This window comes from Melanerpes formicivorus, unplaced genomic scaffold, assembly GCF_026170545.1.
Source record: "Melanerpes formicivorus ecotype bairdi unplaced genomic scaffold, bMelFor1.0.p_v2 SCAF_7, whole genome shotgun sequence".
NCBI lineage: Eukaryota > Metazoa > Chordata > Aves > Piciformes > Picidae > Melanerpes > Melanerpes formicivorus.
This window is the reverse complement of record NW_027142359.1, coordinates 26,027,028-26,047,582: the sequence shown is the minus strand read 5'-3', so window position 1 is coordinate 26,047,582 and position 20,555 is coordinate 26,027,028. Positions and strand designations below refer to the sequence as shown.

General features: G+C 46.3%; 1 protein-coding gene across 4 annotated transcripts in view; it reads right to left on the bottom strand.

Annotated features, from left to right (window-relative positions):
• The window catches only part of SZT2 (SZT2 subunit of KICSTOR complex), a 56,432-nt gene that overhangs the window by 35,659 nt on the left and 218 nt on the right, over positions 1–20,555 (bottom strand). For all 4 annotated transcript variants that reach the window (XM_068141536.1, XM_068141538.1, XM_068141537.1 and 1 more), the window contains exons 2-16: positions 20,336–20,461; positions 20,000–20,173; positions 19,484–19,654; positions 17,491–17,622; positions 15,268–15,427; positions 14,709–14,815; positions 14,321–14,531; positions 13,083–13,253; positions 6,822–7,053; positions 6,051–6,180; positions 4,641–4,783; positions 3,931–4,083; positions 3,496–3,610; positions 662–867; positions 46–270 (exon numbers count right to left, since the gene is read on the bottom strand). In XM_068141536.1, the coding sequence (XP_067997637.1) occupies positions 46–270; positions 662–867; positions 3,496–3,610; positions 3,931–4,083; positions 4,641–4,783; positions 6,051–6,180; positions 6,822–7,053; positions 13,083–13,253; positions 14,321–14,531; positions 14,709–14,815; positions 15,268–15,427; positions 17,491–17,622; positions 19,484–19,654; positions 20,000–20,173; positions 20,336–20,461 (2,456 nt within the window). The remainder of the gene's footprint in view (positions 1–45; positions 271–661; positions 868–3,495; positions 3,611–3,930; positions 4,084–4,640; positions 4,784–6,050; positions 6,181–6,821; positions 7,054–13,082; positions 13,254–14,320; positions 14,532–14,708; positions 14,816–15,267; positions 15,428–17,490; positions 17,623–19,483; positions 19,655–19,999; positions 20,174–20,335; positions 20,462–20,555) is intronic.

The following is a 20,555-nucleotide window of genomic DNA, read 5'->3' as shown; positions in this document are numbered from 1 at the left end:
CAGGACTAGCTGGAAAAACAACACCCATCCAGACATGCAACTTACTCTGTGAGTGTGGAAAGGAGCTGGGCTACAGCAGTGATGGGCACAGCTGGTGCCAGCCCCGACTGGACACTCCAGATCCAGCGCTGGTGATAGAAGTAGCGGGACAGTGAGGCCAAGGTGGAAGAGGCAGTACGATTGGCCACCATAGTGAGTGGGCCAGACACTGGGGGATGCTCCAGGTTGAGAATGAAGGGGGCTCGGTAGTCAGAAGGCAGCTTCTCATACCTAGGAGAGGACAGAAGTGTGGCTTGCTGAGGTGGAAAGAATGCTCTGCTCAGGGCCAGAGCTATCTGGATTCAGCCTGCTTGCTGGGCCCACAACAGAGGCCTCCAGCAGCAGAAGATGGCTAGCCCAGCACAGGATCCTGCTCGGACAGCCGTAACTAAATTTATTTCCACATCATATTAGTAACAAATTAGGCCATACAGCTAGGCCTTCTGCTTCAAGTCACAGCCCTCCAAGCTTACAAGCTGCCACTCACAACTCAAACCCACCCCAACAAGCACCAGCTTCACAACATTCTTATCCCGCTACTGGCAGCACCATTCACAGACTTGTTTCCTCCCATTTCCCAGGGCAAGGAGGCTGTGCTGATGGGCTGGATCTCCATCACTACCTGATGAGTAGCTTCTCCAGAGGTTTGTGCAGCACAACGAGGCAGGGTCTGTCTGAGAGGGCTGACTGGGCCCCAGCTACAGGTGGAGACTTGGAGGGAGAACTACTGCCAAACATTTTCCTCTTTGCTTTTGGTGTTGCCTCCTTGCTCTGGACCCTGTGGGGAAAGCGCAGCTGCAAGATTCGGTCCCGCAACTCCTCCACTATCTGTCATGGCAAAAGCAAAAGGTAAATGTGACCACCTGGAGACATATACTACTCAAAATAATAACCTTCCAGAACAGGAGCCTGACTAAAAGGAATATACTCTCCTTGAATACAGAGATGAGGGGGAGTTAAAGGTACTTCTGAAGCACTATCAAGACCAAGACCAAAATTACAGAAGACTTTTAGGTTCACATTTTAACAACAAATATTTTTAACAGCAAAAGAAAGGTGAAAGAAACCCAAAGATGCTTCCAAGGTGAAGAAATCACTTCCCCTAACACTGATGAAAAATAAATTAACTGCATGCCCGTTCCTCCACAAAAGCAGTCTGAATACCCACCCTCATTCCTCCCCTCCTCAATAGCCTATAGTAAATGTAAGCTGATACATGTAAGAGCCAGACTGTTCCTACAGCCTAGCATTCCCCCATCACATTCATGTGTCAAACATCTATGATAAAAGGTTTCAAGAGCTTGGAAGATAGTAACCTAAAAAATAACCTAAGATTCTTTCAAAATTACTTCCATCTCTAATGGCTGAGACAGGTCTCAGTGTTCCCAGATGAAACAGCAAGTATGAGAAAGACATCCTGCTATTGAGCTCTGTGAACCTTTTGTTGTATACGAGGTTTAATCATTAAACCTTAGTCTTTTGTCTTCCAATCTTTGGTTCCTCTCACTTAGATTAGTCTGAGCAGAAGGTAACAGACATTGGAAGGACCATCTCTTTCTGAATTGGAGATGGAGAAACAGTCCACAGAATAGAATCACAGAACGTTAGAGGTTCGAAGGGACCTCAAAAGATCATCCAGTCCAGCCCTGCTGCCAGAGCAGATCACACAGGAATGCATCCAGGTGGGTTTTGAATGTCACCAGAGAAAGAGACTCCACAAGCCCCCTGGGCAGCCTGTTTCAGTGTTCTGTCACCCTCACAGTGAAAAATGTTTTCTTCATGTTTCCATGGAACTTCCTATGCCTCAACTTCCACCCATTGCTCCTTGTTCTGTTATTGGGCATCACCAAGAAGAGCCTGATTCCATCCTCTTGGTACTCACACTTAACACATTTATAAACCCTTTAGTCTCCTCCTCTCCAAACTAAAGAGACCCAGCTCCCACCTTCTGCATCTGGTTAGTCAGTTAGAGGGTAGAAAGGCTCTGCAGAGAGACCTCAACTGACTGGACAGATGGGCAGAGTCCAATGGGATGGTGTTCAACAAGTCCAAGTGCTGAGTGCTGCACTTTGGCTATGGCAATCCCATGCAGAGCTACAGGCTGGGGTCAGAGTGGCTGGAGAGCTCCCAAACAGAGAGGGACCTGGGGGTGCTGATCGACAGCCACCTGAGTATGAGCCAGCAGTGTGCCCAGGTGGCCAAGAGGGCCAATAGCATCCTGGCCTGCTTTAGGAATAGTGTGGCCAGCAGGAGCAGGGAAGTCATTGTGCCCCTGTACTCTGCTTTGGTTAGGCCACACCTTGAGTACTGTGTCCAGTTCTGGGCCCCTCTGTTTAAGAAGGACATTGAAACACTTGAACGTGTCCAGAGAAGGGCAACAAGGCTGGGGAGAGGCCTTGAGCACAAGCCCTATGAGGAGAGGCTGAGGGAGCTGGGATTGTTTAGCCTGGAGAAGAGGAGGCTCAGGGGTGACCTCATTGCCCTCTACAACTACCTGAGAGGTGGTTGTGGCCGGGAAGGGGTTGGTCTCTTCTCCCAGGCAACCAGCACCAGAACAAGGGGACACAGTCTCAAGCTGCGGCAGGGGAGGTTTAGACTCGAGGTGAGGAGGAAGTTCTTCACCCAGCGAGTCATTCGTCATTGGAACGGGTTGCCCAGGGAGGTGGTTGAGTCACCATCCCTGGAGGCGTTCAAGAGGAGATTGGACGTGGCACTTGGGGCCATGGTCTAGTCATGGGGTCTGTGCTGATAGGTTGGACTCGATGATCCTCGAGGTCCTTTCCAACCTAAGTTATACTGTGATACTGTGATCTGACTAGGACAACCCATTTATTTTTGATACAAAGAGATTATTAAAAGTCTGTCCAGCAGACCTGAAATCCTTTTAAATCCTTTTTTTTTCTTTTAATTATTATTATATTTTCTCCTCTCCCTGTACTGCTCATGCAGAGCCTTCTGCACATTTTAACTCTAACTCCTTCGTCCCCAAGTGACAAAACACACATGCACAATTCTCCACCAACTGAAGCTGATAGCCTAGGGAACATGTAGTGTCCCTCTGTGGTTTATCTCAGAGAGGTGGTTTATTTACAAATGAATCAGCCAAGTATCTGCTGCTCCTGACAGACAGTATTGATTGTGCTTTGGTCACAAGGACAGAATAGATAACCTTTGAGTCATTTCAAGCCCCACAGTTGAATTAAGCAGTAGGAAACACATTCATGTGACCAGCTATTCTATTGATTTTCAAGTCTTTGGGGTTAGACCTTTCACTGACTTAACACAGAAAGCTTTGTTCAGCTGACCCTTTTCTGCTACAGTAAATTCACATCCATTTAAGCCTTAACGTCGTAGTTAGTTATTACAAGATACCTGCACACAGTGTGGTCTGTGATCTACCCACCACTGTGATCCACCCACTGCTCCTACCCTAGGAAGCAGCCAGCCAGCTCTCACCTTGTTCCTGGCCTGTGCAGGTGTGCCAATGGGGAACCCCAGTCGAAGAACCATGCAGGGAGCTTTAGAGATGATCCGCACCACATAAAACGAGGAAGGTGTGGGATCCTCAGGGCTAGGGAGGAGGGATTAAGACAAAGCTGAAAAAATATGAACCTTGCTGCTCTATTGTGCCAGACCAAGTGGAGATCTCCTCCACAAGGTTCAACAGCCCAAACAACTTGGCAGCAACTCATGTCAAGTTCTAGCCTGCAGAACACGCCCAACATAGTGGCAGCAGTCCAGAACACGCAGGTTTTCATATCCACTTGTCTTGTTCTTAATGCTTTCTTCTAGATATCTGCTTCTGGCCCATCACAGGCTACTGATCTAACTGGATCTTTGGTCTGGCTATATGCCCAATTCCCCACACAGGACCGCTTCAGAGCCACTCACCTGTTTATCAGTTTGACATATGAGTAGCCCTCCACCAGCACAAAGCTGCTCCAGTCCCGCAGCAAGGAGGTGAGCGCTGAGTGGGAGATGCGGCACTGGATGGTGCTGTAGCGGCCATTGTTGCCCGGTGTGTGCAGGTGCTTGGGCACAGGCCTGCAGAGTGTGGCAGAGAGCAACTTAACAAACAGTTTCTCTTCTTCACAGGCTTTGCTACCTCCATTCCAACTCATCCTCTGATTGGTACATCAGCCTCCACAGCAGCCAACACTCAAGCACCTCACCTGCCTGGGCCTGTCGATGAGAGCCACACTCCCTGAGCACACAGAGATCCTGCTGCCCACCTTGCATCATTTCTGTCTCACTCCACGCAATGCATGACTATAATTTACATAAGTCTGCAAGTAGGACCAGCCTCAGGAAGGAAATGTTTGCCAGCAACAGATGAAAGTGTGTGGGATAGCTCTAACTGGATGGTCCACACACCATGCAATCAGGAAATCCAAACCCAAGAGGGACTGGTGAAACTTTACGCTCCTGAGAAAAGCTCTACTCTTGACAAAGAGGAGCTTTCAGCACCCACCAGGTCCCACTAGCAAGGCCACCAGCACTTGAAAGACAGCTGCAATTCTACAACTAGACTCAACTGAATGCCCTGCTTTCTCAGGCTGGCCCACACCATGCATGTGAGCTCAGCCCTGCAAGTTACGTACGTGTCATGCTCCAGAAGAAGGACTATACGATGCATATGCAGCCACCTCTGCCAGAAGTTGGCATCCATGGAAAGGATAGGCTTCCAGTAGGAGGCAAACTGGGAATGGCTCGAGTCAGACCCACTGTGCTGCAGGGATAGCACCTGAGAAAATGACAGAATATTCAGTAAGGAACCGTCTGGTTCCCCCCAGAGAGAGTAGGAATTCCTCTAGCAGCTGAGCTGTGGAGGCCTAGGAGGTTGGCCATGTCCCTGGCTTTTGGTAACTGCACCTCAGCAGAATAACTGTGTTCACACTGTTACAAGCAGTACTGTGGAAGCAAAAAATAAATTAGGTCCCTGAAATGTCAAGTTAATTAGGAATTGAACTACTTCAGCATCAAGTAAATCAACCATGGAAAAGAGAGCATATGTAATGGTGTGCTTTCTGATTGAGAGAGGGGATATATGGCTTGTGCCAGCAGAGCAGTTAAACACTGACATAGCTCATCTGAGAGTGCTCATGCAAACAGGGTACCAGCAATAGGTGGCACTGGGCAACTCTAGCATGCTTATATGGTAACACTGTGATTCCACCAACCACAACATCTCTGCTGACACAGAAATAAAGTGTCAGTTAGCCATGAGATGAGATGCTCCAGATATACCATGGGATACATAACCCTACACAGTGAAAATTTATTAGGCAAAGCTAAAGAAGTAAAGGGCTTAAGCAATAAAATTAAAGAGATGCTTTTCTTCAATTAAAGCTCCCCTGGCTTTTATAGCTGCTAGTTATCTTCTACCACTGCCAAGGACACTGCTAGCAAGCAATAGATAATATGCTAGCACTTCTGCTCAGTGAGCTACAAGGAGTTTGAATTTTGCAGAGGAAACTATTAACTCATATTTAGCTTAGTTTCTGCTGTGCAGATGCCAAAGCATCTCTCTTGCACCTTCCACGTGAGTGCTCAGAGCAAGCAGCCTATCAAACTAACTACTGAGCACGTCACCCGAGGGTGCTGAGGCACCTCACCAGGGCATAAGACTGCCAGCAGCAACCCCACACATGTGAAGTATCCACTGAAAAAGCATGGCAAAAATAAGCATGTTAACCTCCTCACTAGTCTTCCACATCACATCACTATGGCAAAAGGCTTCACAGCACACCTAGGAGACTTGCTGTGGGTCTCAAAGGTGCAGCAGCAGAGACAATAGGGCAGTGTCTCCAAGGGAAGAGTATGGGACAGGATGTTCACAGGCACTGCATTGTGCCTGGATTCTGCTATTGAGCAGGACAAAGAGCATGAGATGAACCCTGAGAGTTACAGATGATCTTGACTGCCTGTTGAAACTCGACATCCCTGGGTGCAAACAGAATAGGCAGGAGGGGCAATCTACCCTCAAATTAAATGTGAGAGAAGGAACATACCGGCGTAGTGGAGCCTGGTGGGATGTAGAATAGGGGCACGCCATTCTTGGTGCTCTCAGGAATGGTGAAGTGTTCTGGGACTGTGTCAAAAGACTGCAGATGAACCAGCATTTGGTCTGTTTGGTTGATGCTGAAAGAGAACAGGCAGGTAAGTATGAAAGCCCACACTTGCTGCCTCAGTCAGCCCAATGCCTGCACACACAGCACTCTATATATTGGGAGCCCACCTACACCAACATAGCTTTCTAGGGCAATGCTGGGATTCAGTGCTTGAATGCAAAGAGCATGTTAATGGAGATCAATTATAACAGCCTAATATATGAGGAGAGTGATCATTTGGGAAGCTCTAGGAAAGGAATTTGCTGAATAGCGGAGAGCAGCGGTCACCCTGCCCAGGAAACAGTTATAACCTTCAGACCTAGTGCTTCTGCTGCTCCTAGTGTGAGCATGCAGTACAGCTGCAAGGCTGTACTGTAAGGACCACCACCTCCATGGGATAGCAGTCAGAGCTAAGATTTGCATCGCAGGATCAGGACTTGGGGCAGTAATACTTTCACCAGGAAGCAATCTCACTGACTAGGTCACAGGCCAGTCAGACTTTTCCTTGGCTAGATGGCAAACCTGTCACCAGTGATGCCTCTTCCTCAGAGCACATTCCTTTGGGACCTTGGATTGGGATGGCCACCTGCATAACCCATACCCCAGCATGCCAAGGAAGGAATTTCTTGGTTACACCAGATATGAGGAGCTGAGGAGTATGGTCTGGCTGACCTCTGCAAGGTGTTCCAGAAGCGCCGGATGACCGTAGTGCGGTACAGACTGGTGATAGGCTTCCTCATGGTGCAACTGATGTCATGCAAGATGTCATAGCTTCCCTCCATTGTCACCTCCACCCATGTGCTGCGTTTTGACGGGTCCAGGGGCCAGGGTGTCACAGCTAAATACTCTATCCTCATGTTATGCTTCCAAAGCAGCACGAGTTTCACCTCCAGTTGAGATCCACCTGCATAGGAGCAGAGGACTACGTTCAAGTGCTTGTTTGATACACATCTGAGCTTTACCTCTGACCAGGAACTCCCAAGTACTGTGAGATTGCTATGAGGGGGACAAAGTAATACAACTATGTTTACTCTAGCTGAAGTCGTTCTCTCTCTCCCCAACAGAGGGAGGCTTTGCTTACACAGTAGCATGGGGCAAACAGTTCTCTCTACAGTACCTGCAGTACCTACATTAGAGAAGACAATTAAAACTAGGAGCTAGTAATATTTGCAACAGGCTCTCTTCATTAGAGTCTCATCTTTGCTTCCAAGAAAGCTGTTGCTTTGCACAGATGAGCAAGGTCTCTAAGTAATAAAGTTTTTTCATCTGCACCCTGCAAAGTTAATCTATCCCATTGCAGAAGCATGGACACTTGGACATAAACAACCTGGAGGTGAGGGCCAGTTCTTGCATTAAACTCCATGTTCTTCCTGCACAGACAGTATTTCATGCAATCTGGAACTTCAAGCATCAGAAGCTCCCCACCATGTTTACTCTTTTCTCCTCCCAAAGTTAAGAAGTTAAAGATTCACCCATTCTTCAAACTGCACATTGACCTCTTCCTTTAAGCAGGCCATTGCATCTCTAGTAAGATTAATACAAACACCTGACAGCAAGCCTCACTGAGCCAGAAGGGCTGTCACACTCTTGCTGACTATGCATGTGTATTTGTACTGAAACAACCCAGGGAAACACATGACTTTCTATAACAGTGCCACACTGCTGTTTCAACAGCTCAGTCATCTATTCTGATGTCCACCCTGCTCTATAGTTTGCTGGACTTGCAGTATTTGTGAGGTGAGTGATTGGACGTGCTGGAAACTGTCCGAACAGGTCATCAGCCTGGATCCCATGTTTCCACAGAGTTGCATTTGCTGCTGTCATAGGCACATCATGCCATCCCCTTCACAGCTTGATTACACTCCCATTTTAAAGCCAGCTTGTATTTTGCTCCATGGTCCCTGCTGCTAGGCTTCCTCAGAGTATGCTTCCTCTGTCAATGTTTAGAAGTAACATGCCAAATTCATGCTCTGTTGTTCTTTTGATGGAATTTCTTTTATGCTGAGAAGCTCCATTTCCATAGCACTGACAAAGAGTGTGCACTAAGGGGAAAGAAATCCTTACCCAGTTTCAGCTGTTACTGCACAGATTAAACCAAGGTCATCAGCCTGTGACAGAATAGCCATTTCCCCAAACAGTCCCAGACTTACCTGCATCTCAGTAATTCACCTTTCCTGAGCAAAGATGATCAAAGGTGTATGCTATATTTCAGCTGTATTTCATCTCAGAGATTACCAGAATTCTACTCAGCCTCACTATCATTTTCCACAATGTACATTTTGCTTTACTAAAAAATGCACTTGCCAAGGTTGTAACTTCTGTTGTTTCCATGTGAAGATGGTCCAGCTTATCAGAGAGGATAAACAAGAATTTATGGATGTCTCTTTCCATTTCACACTGTCACCTCACTCTTACAGCCTTAGTGCTCATCCACTGCTTTCTGCACAGTATTTTTCAGTCTCATAACAAAAGCCTTTCTACTTCAGCAGCAGCAGCAAACATGACAGCTAAATTCCTACATTTTTTGCCTAAATCATGAATGAAACTATTTTCCACTTTCACCTGCATTTCCACTACTCATCCTGGCTTCAATCCCACATAAGCAAAACTAAAAATACAGGCAAAGTATTTGCTTAGTTTGAAGTTACACCTAGATGAATCTTTACCTTGCTCTTACTGCAAAGCAATCTATTTCTGGTTGTTGGTGTAGAGTTAACAAAAGGTTTTGCTGCTTTGATTTCTTTCATAAATTCCAACACTGTTTTGGTTTTGTTTGTTTGGAGGTTTTGGTTGGGTTTGTTTTTTTAAATCACTTTTTTCCCCCCAATTTCTGACACTGTAAAGAGCCACTCCCACCAGTGAGTCTGTCTGACCATTTTTGGTGCTGGATCAATTCACAGGGGAAGATGGTGAAGCCCTGGAATGGGTTGTCCAAGGAGGTGGTTGAGGCCCCGTCCCTGGAGGTGTTTAAGACCAGGCTGGATGAGCTCTGGCCAGGCTGATCTAGTGTGGGGTGTCCCTGCCCACGGCAGGGGGGTTGGAACTAGAAGATCCTTGTGGTCCCTTCCAACCCTGACTGATACTATGATATGATAGGTTTGATAATGTGCTCCAGGCTCTCCTCAACACACAGCAACATGAAATGGTCAGCTAGATTTTTATCTTTTTGTGGTTCTGGAGGGCAATCCTCCCACTTCTTCCCAAGGAGAAATAGGAGAGGAGTTGAGTCATGGCCCACAACTTTTCAAGCTAAGTTTCTGTCCCTTCCATACTCCCCCCTTTCACATGCACTTCTGCATTCTTAACTAAGCATAGCCAGCATTCTCAATGCCTAAATATCCAAATTCAAACAGTGAGGGCAACCAGAGCACTTATAAATATCACAGAAAACCTCTCCAGGCAACTCTGAGCACAAAGTTAGCTATTTATTCCATTTGTTTTTGGCAAAAGGAAGCAGAAAAGTGTCAGTGTCAAAGTCCACAACTGTACTCTCCTCTTGCTTCACAGCCAGCTGGCTGCTTAACAGCCTTTGGTTTGCAACTTTTGGCAAAAGCTTTTGGCAATCCAGGTTAATTAACTGTTGTGACACACTTCTCTACAGAATGGCCCAAAGAGCCCTGATTAGCCAAACATTGGCCTCCTTAGCAAAGGCAGTGCTGAATGTCTAAATGTCTCCATCTTCTTGGAAAATCTAACATTTTAAATGTTAGTTCAACATTTTTTTCTGATGACAGCCAGCAACTCCCCAGACCATTTAGCCTTTTCAAAGTATAACTAACATCTGCTACTATTCTGAAGGCTGACATAGAAAGACATAATATTTTTGATAGCTCAGACCTTTAATTTTTAACTTCCTTCTAGAAAAAAAACCAAAATCATAGTATCATAGTATCATTCAGGGTTGGAAGGGACCACAAGGATCATCTAGTTCCAAACCCCCTGCCATGGGCAGGGACACCTCACACTAGATCAGGCTGGCCAGAGCCTCATCCAGCCTGGGCTTAAACACCCCCAGGGACGGGGCCTCGACCACCTCCCTGGACAACCCATTCCAGTGCTTCACCACCCTCATGGTGAAGAACTTCCTCCTCACATCCAACCTGAATCTCCCCACCTCCAGCTTCATTCCATTCCCCCTAGTCCTATCACTACCTGAGATCCTGAGAAGTCCCTCCCCAGCCTTCCTGTAGGCCCCCTTCAGATACTGGAGAGCCACAATTAGGTCACCTTGGAGCCTTCTCTTCTGCAGACTGAACAGCCCCAACTCCTTCAGTCTGTCCTCACAGGAGAGGTGCTCCAGCCCTCTGCTCATCCTTGTGGCCCTTCTCTGGACACGTTCCAGCACCTCCACATCCCTCTTGTAATAGGGGCTCCAGAATTGGACACAGTACTCCAGGTGGGGTCTCACCAGGGCTGAGTAGAGGGGGAGGATCACCTCCCTCGACCTGCTAGCACATAAATTATTTCTGGTTCAGGGAGCCCCTGAGCTGCAAAGGGCTGGACAGTGTTCAAATAGAAGAAGAAGAAAGATAAATGAGATATTGTGTATGTTTATCCTCTTCTTACTTCTCCCTGTGCACCTGCCATAGCTATTCACCACAAAAGGTAACTGACCCATTGCAGCTGCTCCTCCAAAAATGGAAGACAAATCCATCCAGCATTTAAAGGGTTAAAAGGCAGCAGGAAGATTACCCAGAGGAAAAGGGCTTGGAGCATGGTGAACATGTGGTGCTATTTCTTAGACATTCCTGCAGGGTGCAGGGATTTGCTGCTTTACCATACTGTGAGCCAGAGCCTTAGCTAAACCTTTGTGCAAGAAGTGCTCATCTGACTGCTTCATGAACAATTCACACCTGCTATCTCTTTCAATATTTCTACACAGGACTTTATAGTCACTGAGGGCACTTCAACACTGCTGATAGATTAAAGAAATGTCCTTTTTCCTGTGCTATTCAAGCTTTAAGTGAACTGATGGGCTAAAGGATAAAAGACACAATACCGAGCACAGCTTGGTCAGGAACAGACTTGTCAGGCTGTTTCATTGACATTCCTGGACAAGGAGAGTGCAACAGACATAATCTGCCTGAATTTAAAGGAAGCACCTCATGACACACCTACAGATTAACAAAAATCGATCCACAGGCATCACTAGAAGTGCTGTCTCAATGGGAAACCGTAGCAGATTCTTACTTTTAATAGAAAACTCCTGAAACAAACAATTAAGGATATTTCTGGCCAGCTTTAGAAATTATCCCACCTAATACTAATTAGCAACCTTCCCCAAAAAAGAGGGTTTAGATCCATTTAGATTATAAGAGGCATGAAGACAAAAGAACTGCAACTCACAGTCATCACACACAGGAACAGTGAGGTGAACTGAGATGAACTTAAGAGTACTGTTATGTGAAGAACAGAACATTTAGAGACCACTAAACAAACAAGCAAGATCAACAGAACGCCTGAAAGGACTCAGCAGCTAGAAGCAAAGGTGCATGACAGATGCAGTGATTTCTGTGCTAACAATGCAATGCAGTTGTGGAGAAAGCTCATTTGGTTCCTGATCTACCAGACACACTATTTTACTTTATAAGTAGAGAAGTATTACCATTACTGGACAAGGCATCATAAAACTGTATTTACAACAATCTCATCAAGAAATATGAGACCAAACTGTGAAAAGTGAACTACTGAGGGGGAAAAAATGCTATTGAGATGAATAAACAGAACAGAAAGCTTTGCCCTAACAACAGGAGGCTGAAACAATGGCTTGCTTACCCTGCCAAATGGGAGGTTACAAGGAGAAAGTCATTGTTCTTGATACAGTCATGCAATGGCAGAGAAGGAGGATAAACTTAATTAAGGATACTAAAAGTCACCCAAGTCTAATTTGGTCTGAGCAAGTTGAGAAAGGAAGCTAGAGAAAGAGCAATGAAACTCTTGGACAATCTTGCAAGCAGAGCAGTGGCATGAGATATTTACATGAGTTTAAGGTAAACCACAATAAATTCATGTGACAAGTCACAGGAAATGTCACTTGTTTGAAATACTTTTAGACTTTTGATTTGCTGATATAAGATATATTCTGTGTAACTATACCCCCAAAAGAATAGTGGAGACATTGGATCACCATGTTATGCACACTTACACTGTGTTTTAAGGATCCTATCCTCCAGGCTTTCTGCTGGTCACTGTGACAGTCAAGAGGAATTCCTTCTCTTGCTTGCAATTTGTAACTTGCATTTGCATTTTTCACATCTCACCTTCAGTTAAAGCACTATCATGAGTCACAGCTAAGTAGAGACACTCCTGAGATGTATCTACTCAAACCCATCACGGTCCTTAGTCAGCAGCTAGTGCTCATAATCTGTATTTCATGATCTCTAGCAAGTCAGATGAGAGAACAGGACCATTGGATGGCTGTATGTTCTTCTCGTATAGGTCAAGGTTCTGTCTGATCTGGCATTTCCACCTAAACCCATCCATTTCTTCCCTCCATCACCAATTTCTTCCTTTGGAAGACAGCAGTTTGGAGGCACTCAATCTGTTGTACCAAAGGGCTCAATTTTGTGTTAGTAATTTGGAGTGCATCTAGAAAAGGACTAGAAAGGGACGGCAACAGGAGAAATACAGAGAGAATTCCAGCAAATTCTGCAGAACCCCAAGTTCTGTCACTAGTTATCCTGCAATCATGGGGACACATCTCCAAAATACAGACAATCTTCTGTCACTCAGTAGCCACTTATGGCCACAGATGAGGAGCCTGGCAAGTGCAGAACTGAACAGCACAGGACATCAGACAACTATTCACAAAAACAAACCTAGGTTTTGGAGAAAATAGCTTCTTCCTCCACTCCACTGAGATGGTAGACCTTGTACCTCCCTCCAAACAACTGAGAGCTCTGAGCCTCCAACCCCCAACGCCCCCCCAGTCACCTTTTGTGATGTTGACCTCACGGATGCTGTAGCCCTCACGCAGCCGGACTGAGACGATGCTGACGAGGTCAGCGTGCACTTCCTTCTCAGTGTGCTTCTTCCTCCTCATCGCCAGAGCAGGGTTGCTGCTTGCAGACACCAGGTGCTCATTGAACAGTCTGTGCTGAGACCCTGCAAATGGCAGAGACGGGGTTTGTGAGGGAACAACTCCCCTGCTCCTCATTCTACAGCCCCCAAAGTGCTTTACCAAAGGTGCCAGGAACATTCACTCAAGAAACACTAAGTCCTTCAGGTACCACTTACATCCACTCCTGTGTCTGCAAAGCAGGCAACAGATCTGCAAGCACAGCCAAGAGACCTGGAAGAGGGACTGGCAGGGATGCCAGGCCCTGCTTCCTCTGGGACAGACTTTGTGACAAAGCACAAAAGCACATGTCAGGAGTTATATATTTAGCCTAGATAGGCAGAAACTGTGCAGGTGTTGCAGTGGTCACACAGCAAGCTTTTGGGCTTTACACCTTTCCTTGGAAAACCTTCAATTCCCAGGTGCTTTCTAGAAAGGTATCAGGATGTGGAAGCCTTGAGTTTAAACCATTAACATACAATCTTTTCTAAGATTCAGCATTTCAAAGTCCCAGGTCAGCTCTCTTCAAACTTGTCACTGTATGCAGCTTCTGCTGCTCAGCTACAGAGAGTGCAGATGGCACCAGCACATCGCCAGGGCATGGAAGGGTGCTGCTATGTGTTACTGGTAACTGATCTCTCCTGACATTCTCAGTCACACATCCGTGAAATAAGTACAACCAAGAGAGGTATTTGGGACAGTTCTCAGGGATCTAGTTTTTAGATCCAAACTGCCACCTGCGAGCCCAATTAGGATAAGCTCTCCAGAATACCCCCATCTGTGAGCTAGCCAACGTGTAGGAAAGGTTGGGAAGAGCTTCTCATCCCCTCCAAGTTGCAACACAGCAGGTCTAACTGCAGTTTGATGAGTGAAGTCCACAGAAAGTGGAACAGTGCAAAACTGAACATTAATTTTCTCCAATCTACTCAATTCCTAGAACCAGGAAGGGCATCACAGATGAGGCTGCCTGACCTAGTAGTGCCATACCTACAAAAGGTATGGCCCAGAGGGGAACAAAGGGGAGGGGGACATCAGCATGAACAAGCCTCAGTGAGTCCCCCAAAGAGAGGTGCTGCAAGACATCCATTTGCTGAAGGACATGCACATTCCTCACCGCAGTAGTATTCTGGATTCAGGGACTCCCCAGTACGCAGAAAGGAGTATAGCAGAAATGCCTTGTGATACACATTCAAGTCCAGGCTCAGGGGATCCAGCTCAGGGCATGTGGAGAGGTAAGCACCAAAGGTGGCCATGGCAATGAACTTCATCAATTCCACATTGGGAACGTGGCCAAAGCTGCAATCATATGAGTAGACACCGCCCACCTATGGGATGGATGAAGAAGATGCCCAAGAGACTACATTAGCGCTAAGGAGAAGGCAGAGGACCAGTAAAGGCCTCAGATAGAGAAGTCTCCTCTTCCTCTCTGGAGGTGAACGCCACTGACATTCCTTCCTCTGGCATGCAGCAGCCCCCACACTCCCTGCTAACAGCAGCCATACCTGTACAAAGGAGCAGGCCACCGTGCCACTGCGCAGCTGGTTGAGTAAAGTCTCGCACACAGCCACGTCAGGGACGCTGGTCACACCATCCGTAATTATTATTATACCTGGGAACAAGGCAGTATCTTAGTGCACACTCCATCTCAACCAGCTACCACCATCCCAGTATACCCACCAAAAATAAAATGTAGGCAGAAGAAGAACAGAAAGAAAAATCCCAGTGCTGGTTTAGAGCTGGCAGATTTCCTGACTAGGCACAGGGAAGCACTAAGGCAGAGCACAGTTCTGCACACCCTGGGTTGTTCTGAGCACCAGTCACAGCTGTGCTTCTTCACAGCTCCCTAACACTGACACATGCCACACAGCACTGTGCTGTTCTTTCCATTCCCACCACCACAATTTACCCTCAGTGTGCAGAGCCAAAGCTGCTGTTGAAATTTTATCCCTAACAGAAGGGTCCACACACCAGCTTTTAGAAAATTAACCTCAGCCTAAGGCAGCAGGAATACAACACTTCACAAACAACTGGGCAAACCTTAACCCAGAGGATGAAGCCAACCTGCACTGGAATTGGAGGGCAGCAGCTGCAGTGCTAGGATCCCCTGACGGACCATGCTGACAAGGCCAACATCAGCAGTGACAACAGACACACTGGGCTTCCTCCCTGATGATTCCTGCACATCACCAGGACTCTCTTGGCTCAGGGGTGACAAATCCACCTGAAAAACAAACAAACAAACAAAACACAACATCCTGTGGGTCAGACTTCAGCCTAGCTCTAGTTCCCACTCTCCCAAACAGCCCTCCAGTCTAGCAGCCCCATGGTACCACAGCCCTGGAACACTTCAGCAGGCTCCAGCTCCAGCTTTAATTTCCAGGTGCTCTCAGATCCTGGTCACTTGGGTCCCTCAGAATATCTCAGCAAGGCTGCTTGGACAGCAGGCTGTCCAGGAAAGGGAAGGGGACAACATGCTCAGAGCCTTATTACAAGGTGATTTCTCACAGAAGGGGAAAGATGAGACACTTTGGTGCCACTAAAGCTTCCCTCCAGAGCAAAACACTTCCCAGTCATTTAGTAGAATTATTTTCCTCATCATTTAGTAGAAATTGCAGCTATGCAGCATCTACTCAAGCAAAGTCCAGGAACACTGGAGAGACAGAGACTGCCTTGTTTCACTTATGAAGCACTGCAGCCAATGCAGCGAAGAGCCTCATAAGGACAAGTCTAGTGCTTATATATTTATATATGCTCTTTTCAAGCAGCACTCATTATGCAGTGCTGATACAAGCAAATGCAGGTAGGCTTCTCCTGCATCTTCCATGAAACACACTCCCCAGGGAAAGCATACAAATTTGTATAATTATACTAGGAAGGAACCTAGTATATTCAGTCCCCTTGCCTCCAGAAGGCTCTGGCAGTTCAAACCTGTAATAAACTATTGCTTCACTTTTACTGCTAATACACAGAATGGATGAAATCCTCCTCTGCAAAGCTACAGATGATAGAGCTGGGAAAAGAAATGTAGAATTAACTAAACTTCTGTTCTGCAAAAGTCTGTGACTGTGAGCCAAAAAAACAAACCCCAAAACTGACCAGCAGTCACTTTAATTTGCCAGATGCCTTGAATTCAGACACTTGTTGACAACCACATAGATGATGAGACTTCAAAAGTAAAAAACCTTTCAGTCCCTGCCCTTACCCCAGGGCTTCTCACCTCCACCCCACAGCCTGTGGCAGGACTCGCTGGTCCCTTTGGCCTCCAAGTGTGCCTCTTTCCCCCATTTGCATGGAAGAAGTTACAGGGTAGTTTACCATGAGAGAAATACTGCAGCAAGCAGGAATGCATGCAAACCACTGTGTAAACACCAGCTGGACACACTGGTGAAGGTATTTACTTCCTCCAAGCTTCTTTCTGTTCCAGGACTGACAGTATTAGCATTCAAAGATAAAAACTTCAGCTAGAATATGTGATTTGAAGCACTGCAAGTATGCAACTGCAATGGATCACCAGTATTCTCCTTCTGATATGATTTTGAGGTTTTATTTTTTCCTTTGTGCCCAACTCTAATAATGAACTCTAAATAAGAACTAATGAACTTCAGCCAGACCAATAGCGCCTTTAACAGCAAAAAAGGTGCCCACAGATGATTGTGACTGGCACATGAACCTGTCAGTATCACAACCTAACCTTCACATCCTTCATTTCTAAGATCAGGAGAAATGATCTTGATGAGAAAACCACAGACATTCTCAATCTCTGCAGAGTCTCACTTTTACTTTCATCCTAAGATGTATTTTATAGTACACTCATTAAATTGCTGGTATTTGTATCTGTGGCTACTCAACTTCATCTGCCACAGATTTCCAGGAGGATTAGAGGCTGTACTGGATGTTCAGTCAGTTTCATGGTAAGTTTTTGTGGGAAGGAGGAAGTATTTCATTCAAGAAATGTAGTAAGAGCCAAGGGCATATTCACAGCTATTTATAGGTTAATGTTATGGTCATAACGACCTCTTCCACCACCTTTGTCAGAGAGAAGGCACATCTTACAGTTTGTCCTATGATGTACAAAAATTCACACTGCTTTACTGCACAATGATCTTGAGGAAGGTAACCCTTCTCATCAGTCCTTCCAAAGATTTACTGGTTCTGCTTTCCTCACTGCTCATATCTCATTACTGAGTCCCACAAACTTATCTTACAAATTCCTTACCCGCTCAGGGCCTCAGAGTGCAAATCTCCAGGGAGCCAAGAGACTCAAACACCTCTGCATTTCCTTACCTGTGGTTTGGGTTCATACTGTTGCTGGAGCATCTCTGCTACTTTGTTCTCAAAGGCACATAGCTGTGTGTAAACTTGGTGCAGAAACGCCTCTCGCTTCGTCTCATCCAGCTGACAGCCCTGGAATAGCACCTGGTCCAGAGACACATTTTTTCAGTCATCAAGTCAAGGTTTTATTAGTACCAGCTCCCAAAACGGTACACAGAAGCACAGTTCTGCATGGTGAACTTCAGACAAGCCCCTGACAAAGTACAGGTGCAACAATAGGTGTCTTCTCACTATGTCTGCTCAGGGCTAACTGCTTGCAAGAGGCAGTGTCTGCAGTGAACTCCACAGCAGATGCTCACATCATGCTCTGGAAAAATCTCAGGCAAGAAATTTCTACTTCATTTGCCTTCTTCCAGCACTTGTCAGGAGAAAGCAACGTGGGATACTTGTTAGAAGCCACAGGTCTGATGTTTCTAAGGAAGCTCCGTTTGCCCTAATCTACCTCACCTATAAACAGATCCAATTATCTTCCAGTAAGTGGCTGGATAAAGGAACAGCAAATTGAAATAAAGAAAAAACATAAGAGGGGACATTACAAAAGAGGCTGACTGATGTGACAGAGTAAGCCTGCCACCACAGAGACTCCCCAAGCTGATAGGCATGATGCTTGTGTTTACAGATGCCCAGAAATCTCTGTCCATGACCAGGAAGCAAAGAAGATACAACACGCAGGCAAAGAACTCAACAGATGAGTGGGATGTTGCATGCTATCCACAATCCCTCAGCCTCAAGGGGGAAACCTCACAGTGACATAGAAAAAATCCATTATTACAATATACACAGGTATTCCTGGATGAGAGATACACATAGATGCCTTTTCCTCTGTAAAAGGAATGTAAAGCTTATCCAGTTGAACCCAGAGATAACTCTTCGTGGCCTCATACAATCGAGGTGTCTTTAAGGAGACTCAAAGATGAAAAGCATAGGAATGTCAGAGTGCTCAAGTCAGTGTAAATAGGGGAGATACCAAAGCAAAGCATGATGCTGTCTGCAGGACAGCTGGACAAGATGACACACAAAACACCATTGGTAAGAGGAGGAATTCCTGCCACATTTACTTTGGTAGGACCTAAGAATGGACCAAAGTGAGGGCTGATTCTGTCAGGCACTATACAGACCATTAAAGGCTGCAGCCTCACAGAAGCTTGGGCAGAAGCAGGCTGGGGAGAGAAAGAGGGAACAAGAATAGACTAACAGGCTTCTCTTGTTACTAGCCAAGTTTCCTGGTATTGGCAAAGGGATAAAATACACCCTCAGAAACATGAAAATAACATGAAAATTCTGCAAGATGGAAGGGATCAAGGATAAAGTACAAAAACTACATCAGTGTCATAAACCAGATTTCAATTTATTTAACAGACCTGACCTGCCTCAAGTAAAATCTCATTGATGATCTCAATACTGGGGCTGGCTGCTTTCTGCAGTAAGGAGAAGTATATTTATAGCAGTGAAAAAAACAGACCAAGTTCTGTATGGAGAAGCAATTATAGTTGAATAAACTACTGCTACACAGCTGGAACACACAGACAAGCTTTCAGACACACCAGCTCTTAGCTTCAAGCTAACTACAACAGGTTAGAGTTAACAGGAGAATGAGCCAACAGAAATAAAAAAACCAAACCCAAAACACAAACAACAAAAAAGCCAAAACAACAATAAGCACACATTCAACATGAGGGAAGTACTCTTCTGGGCCCAACTCTGAACCTGAGGGCAGTGTTCTCTGCTGAGCCCTGCTCCCCAAAGAAGAAACCTCTGCTTCCTGCTCAGAAAGGAGAAGTTGCTCACATACACTTCCCCACCACACCAGGCTGCACATTTTAATGAGACACATCTGCAACATCACAGATAACAGAGCCCAGTTACCACCTGACCCCCCTTTCCTCTGTCTTCACAGGAAGCTCAGTGAGCTGTTCAAGATGCCAAAGGAGAGGCTGAACTTTACCTGATGGGACTGCAGGCCAATGATGGAGGAATATGCCTGGATGGTGACAAAGATTTCTGGTTGGTAGATAATGTCTGAACCAGGGATACGAAAAGGTCTTAGCAACCCCACCAAGCATCGGGAAAGGGCATGAAACACTTCATCAAAAATTATCTCCCCTGTTGAGTCATCCTACAGAAAGAGAGAAAGGGAAGAGCCATTTCATCTTCTAGGACTTTCAGTCTCATTGCTGGTTACCCCACTATGCTGAGACAATGGCAAACACCCTTCTGCAGTGGCAGCTGGATGAGAATGACATCTCCCTGTAAATGAAAATCACATATTGAGCATTCAGCAGAGAAGCAGGATCTGCCATTAAGCTGCCTAGCTAGGGGCACTGTTTACCTCCCTCCTGGGAAAAATAAGACTCCTTCAAAAGTTAGAACTAACAGAGAGAGGAATAAGCCTTCTCAGCAAATACAGATGGATTCAGCCTTTTAATGGAGAAGACTCCAAAGAGGTGGTCTCAGCACTTACCACAATTCCTGTGGAAGGGCTAAGATCAAGTTCAATCACAAACCGGTACTGACGGGCCAGGAAGGTGACCCGTGTAGAGGGCACGAGGAGATAAGGCCTGGGCTGGACAGGCTCATCTGGCTGCCACCCGTTAGGCAGGATGCTGAGAACATCAAGTTCATTTTCTGATTTTACCTACAAAGACAGATAAAAAGTATGTGAGAGAACATCAAGTCAAGCCAGAAGAATCAGAGAAAGGTTAAAATCTGCTGCAGAGTCCACCTGCTCCTGAGAGGTGCACGGCCAGCTTGCCACATCAGGCCATGGTGACACCACTAGCCCTGGGCACCAACTCACCAGCTCCGGCTCAGGCACAGCCCAGATGACCTGATGGAGTCGGTTGAGAACCCAGGCAAGGCGCACGTTGCGGGAGATGCGATAGTCTTTCTTCATCAGGAGGAAGACGTGGCCCGCCTCCTCCACCTGCGGCGGGAGCACAGGGGCCCAGGTCAACCCAGAGATCGGCGAGCACCCCAGGAGGGTCCCTGGGCCGGCACCTCACTCTGCTGCTCACCCC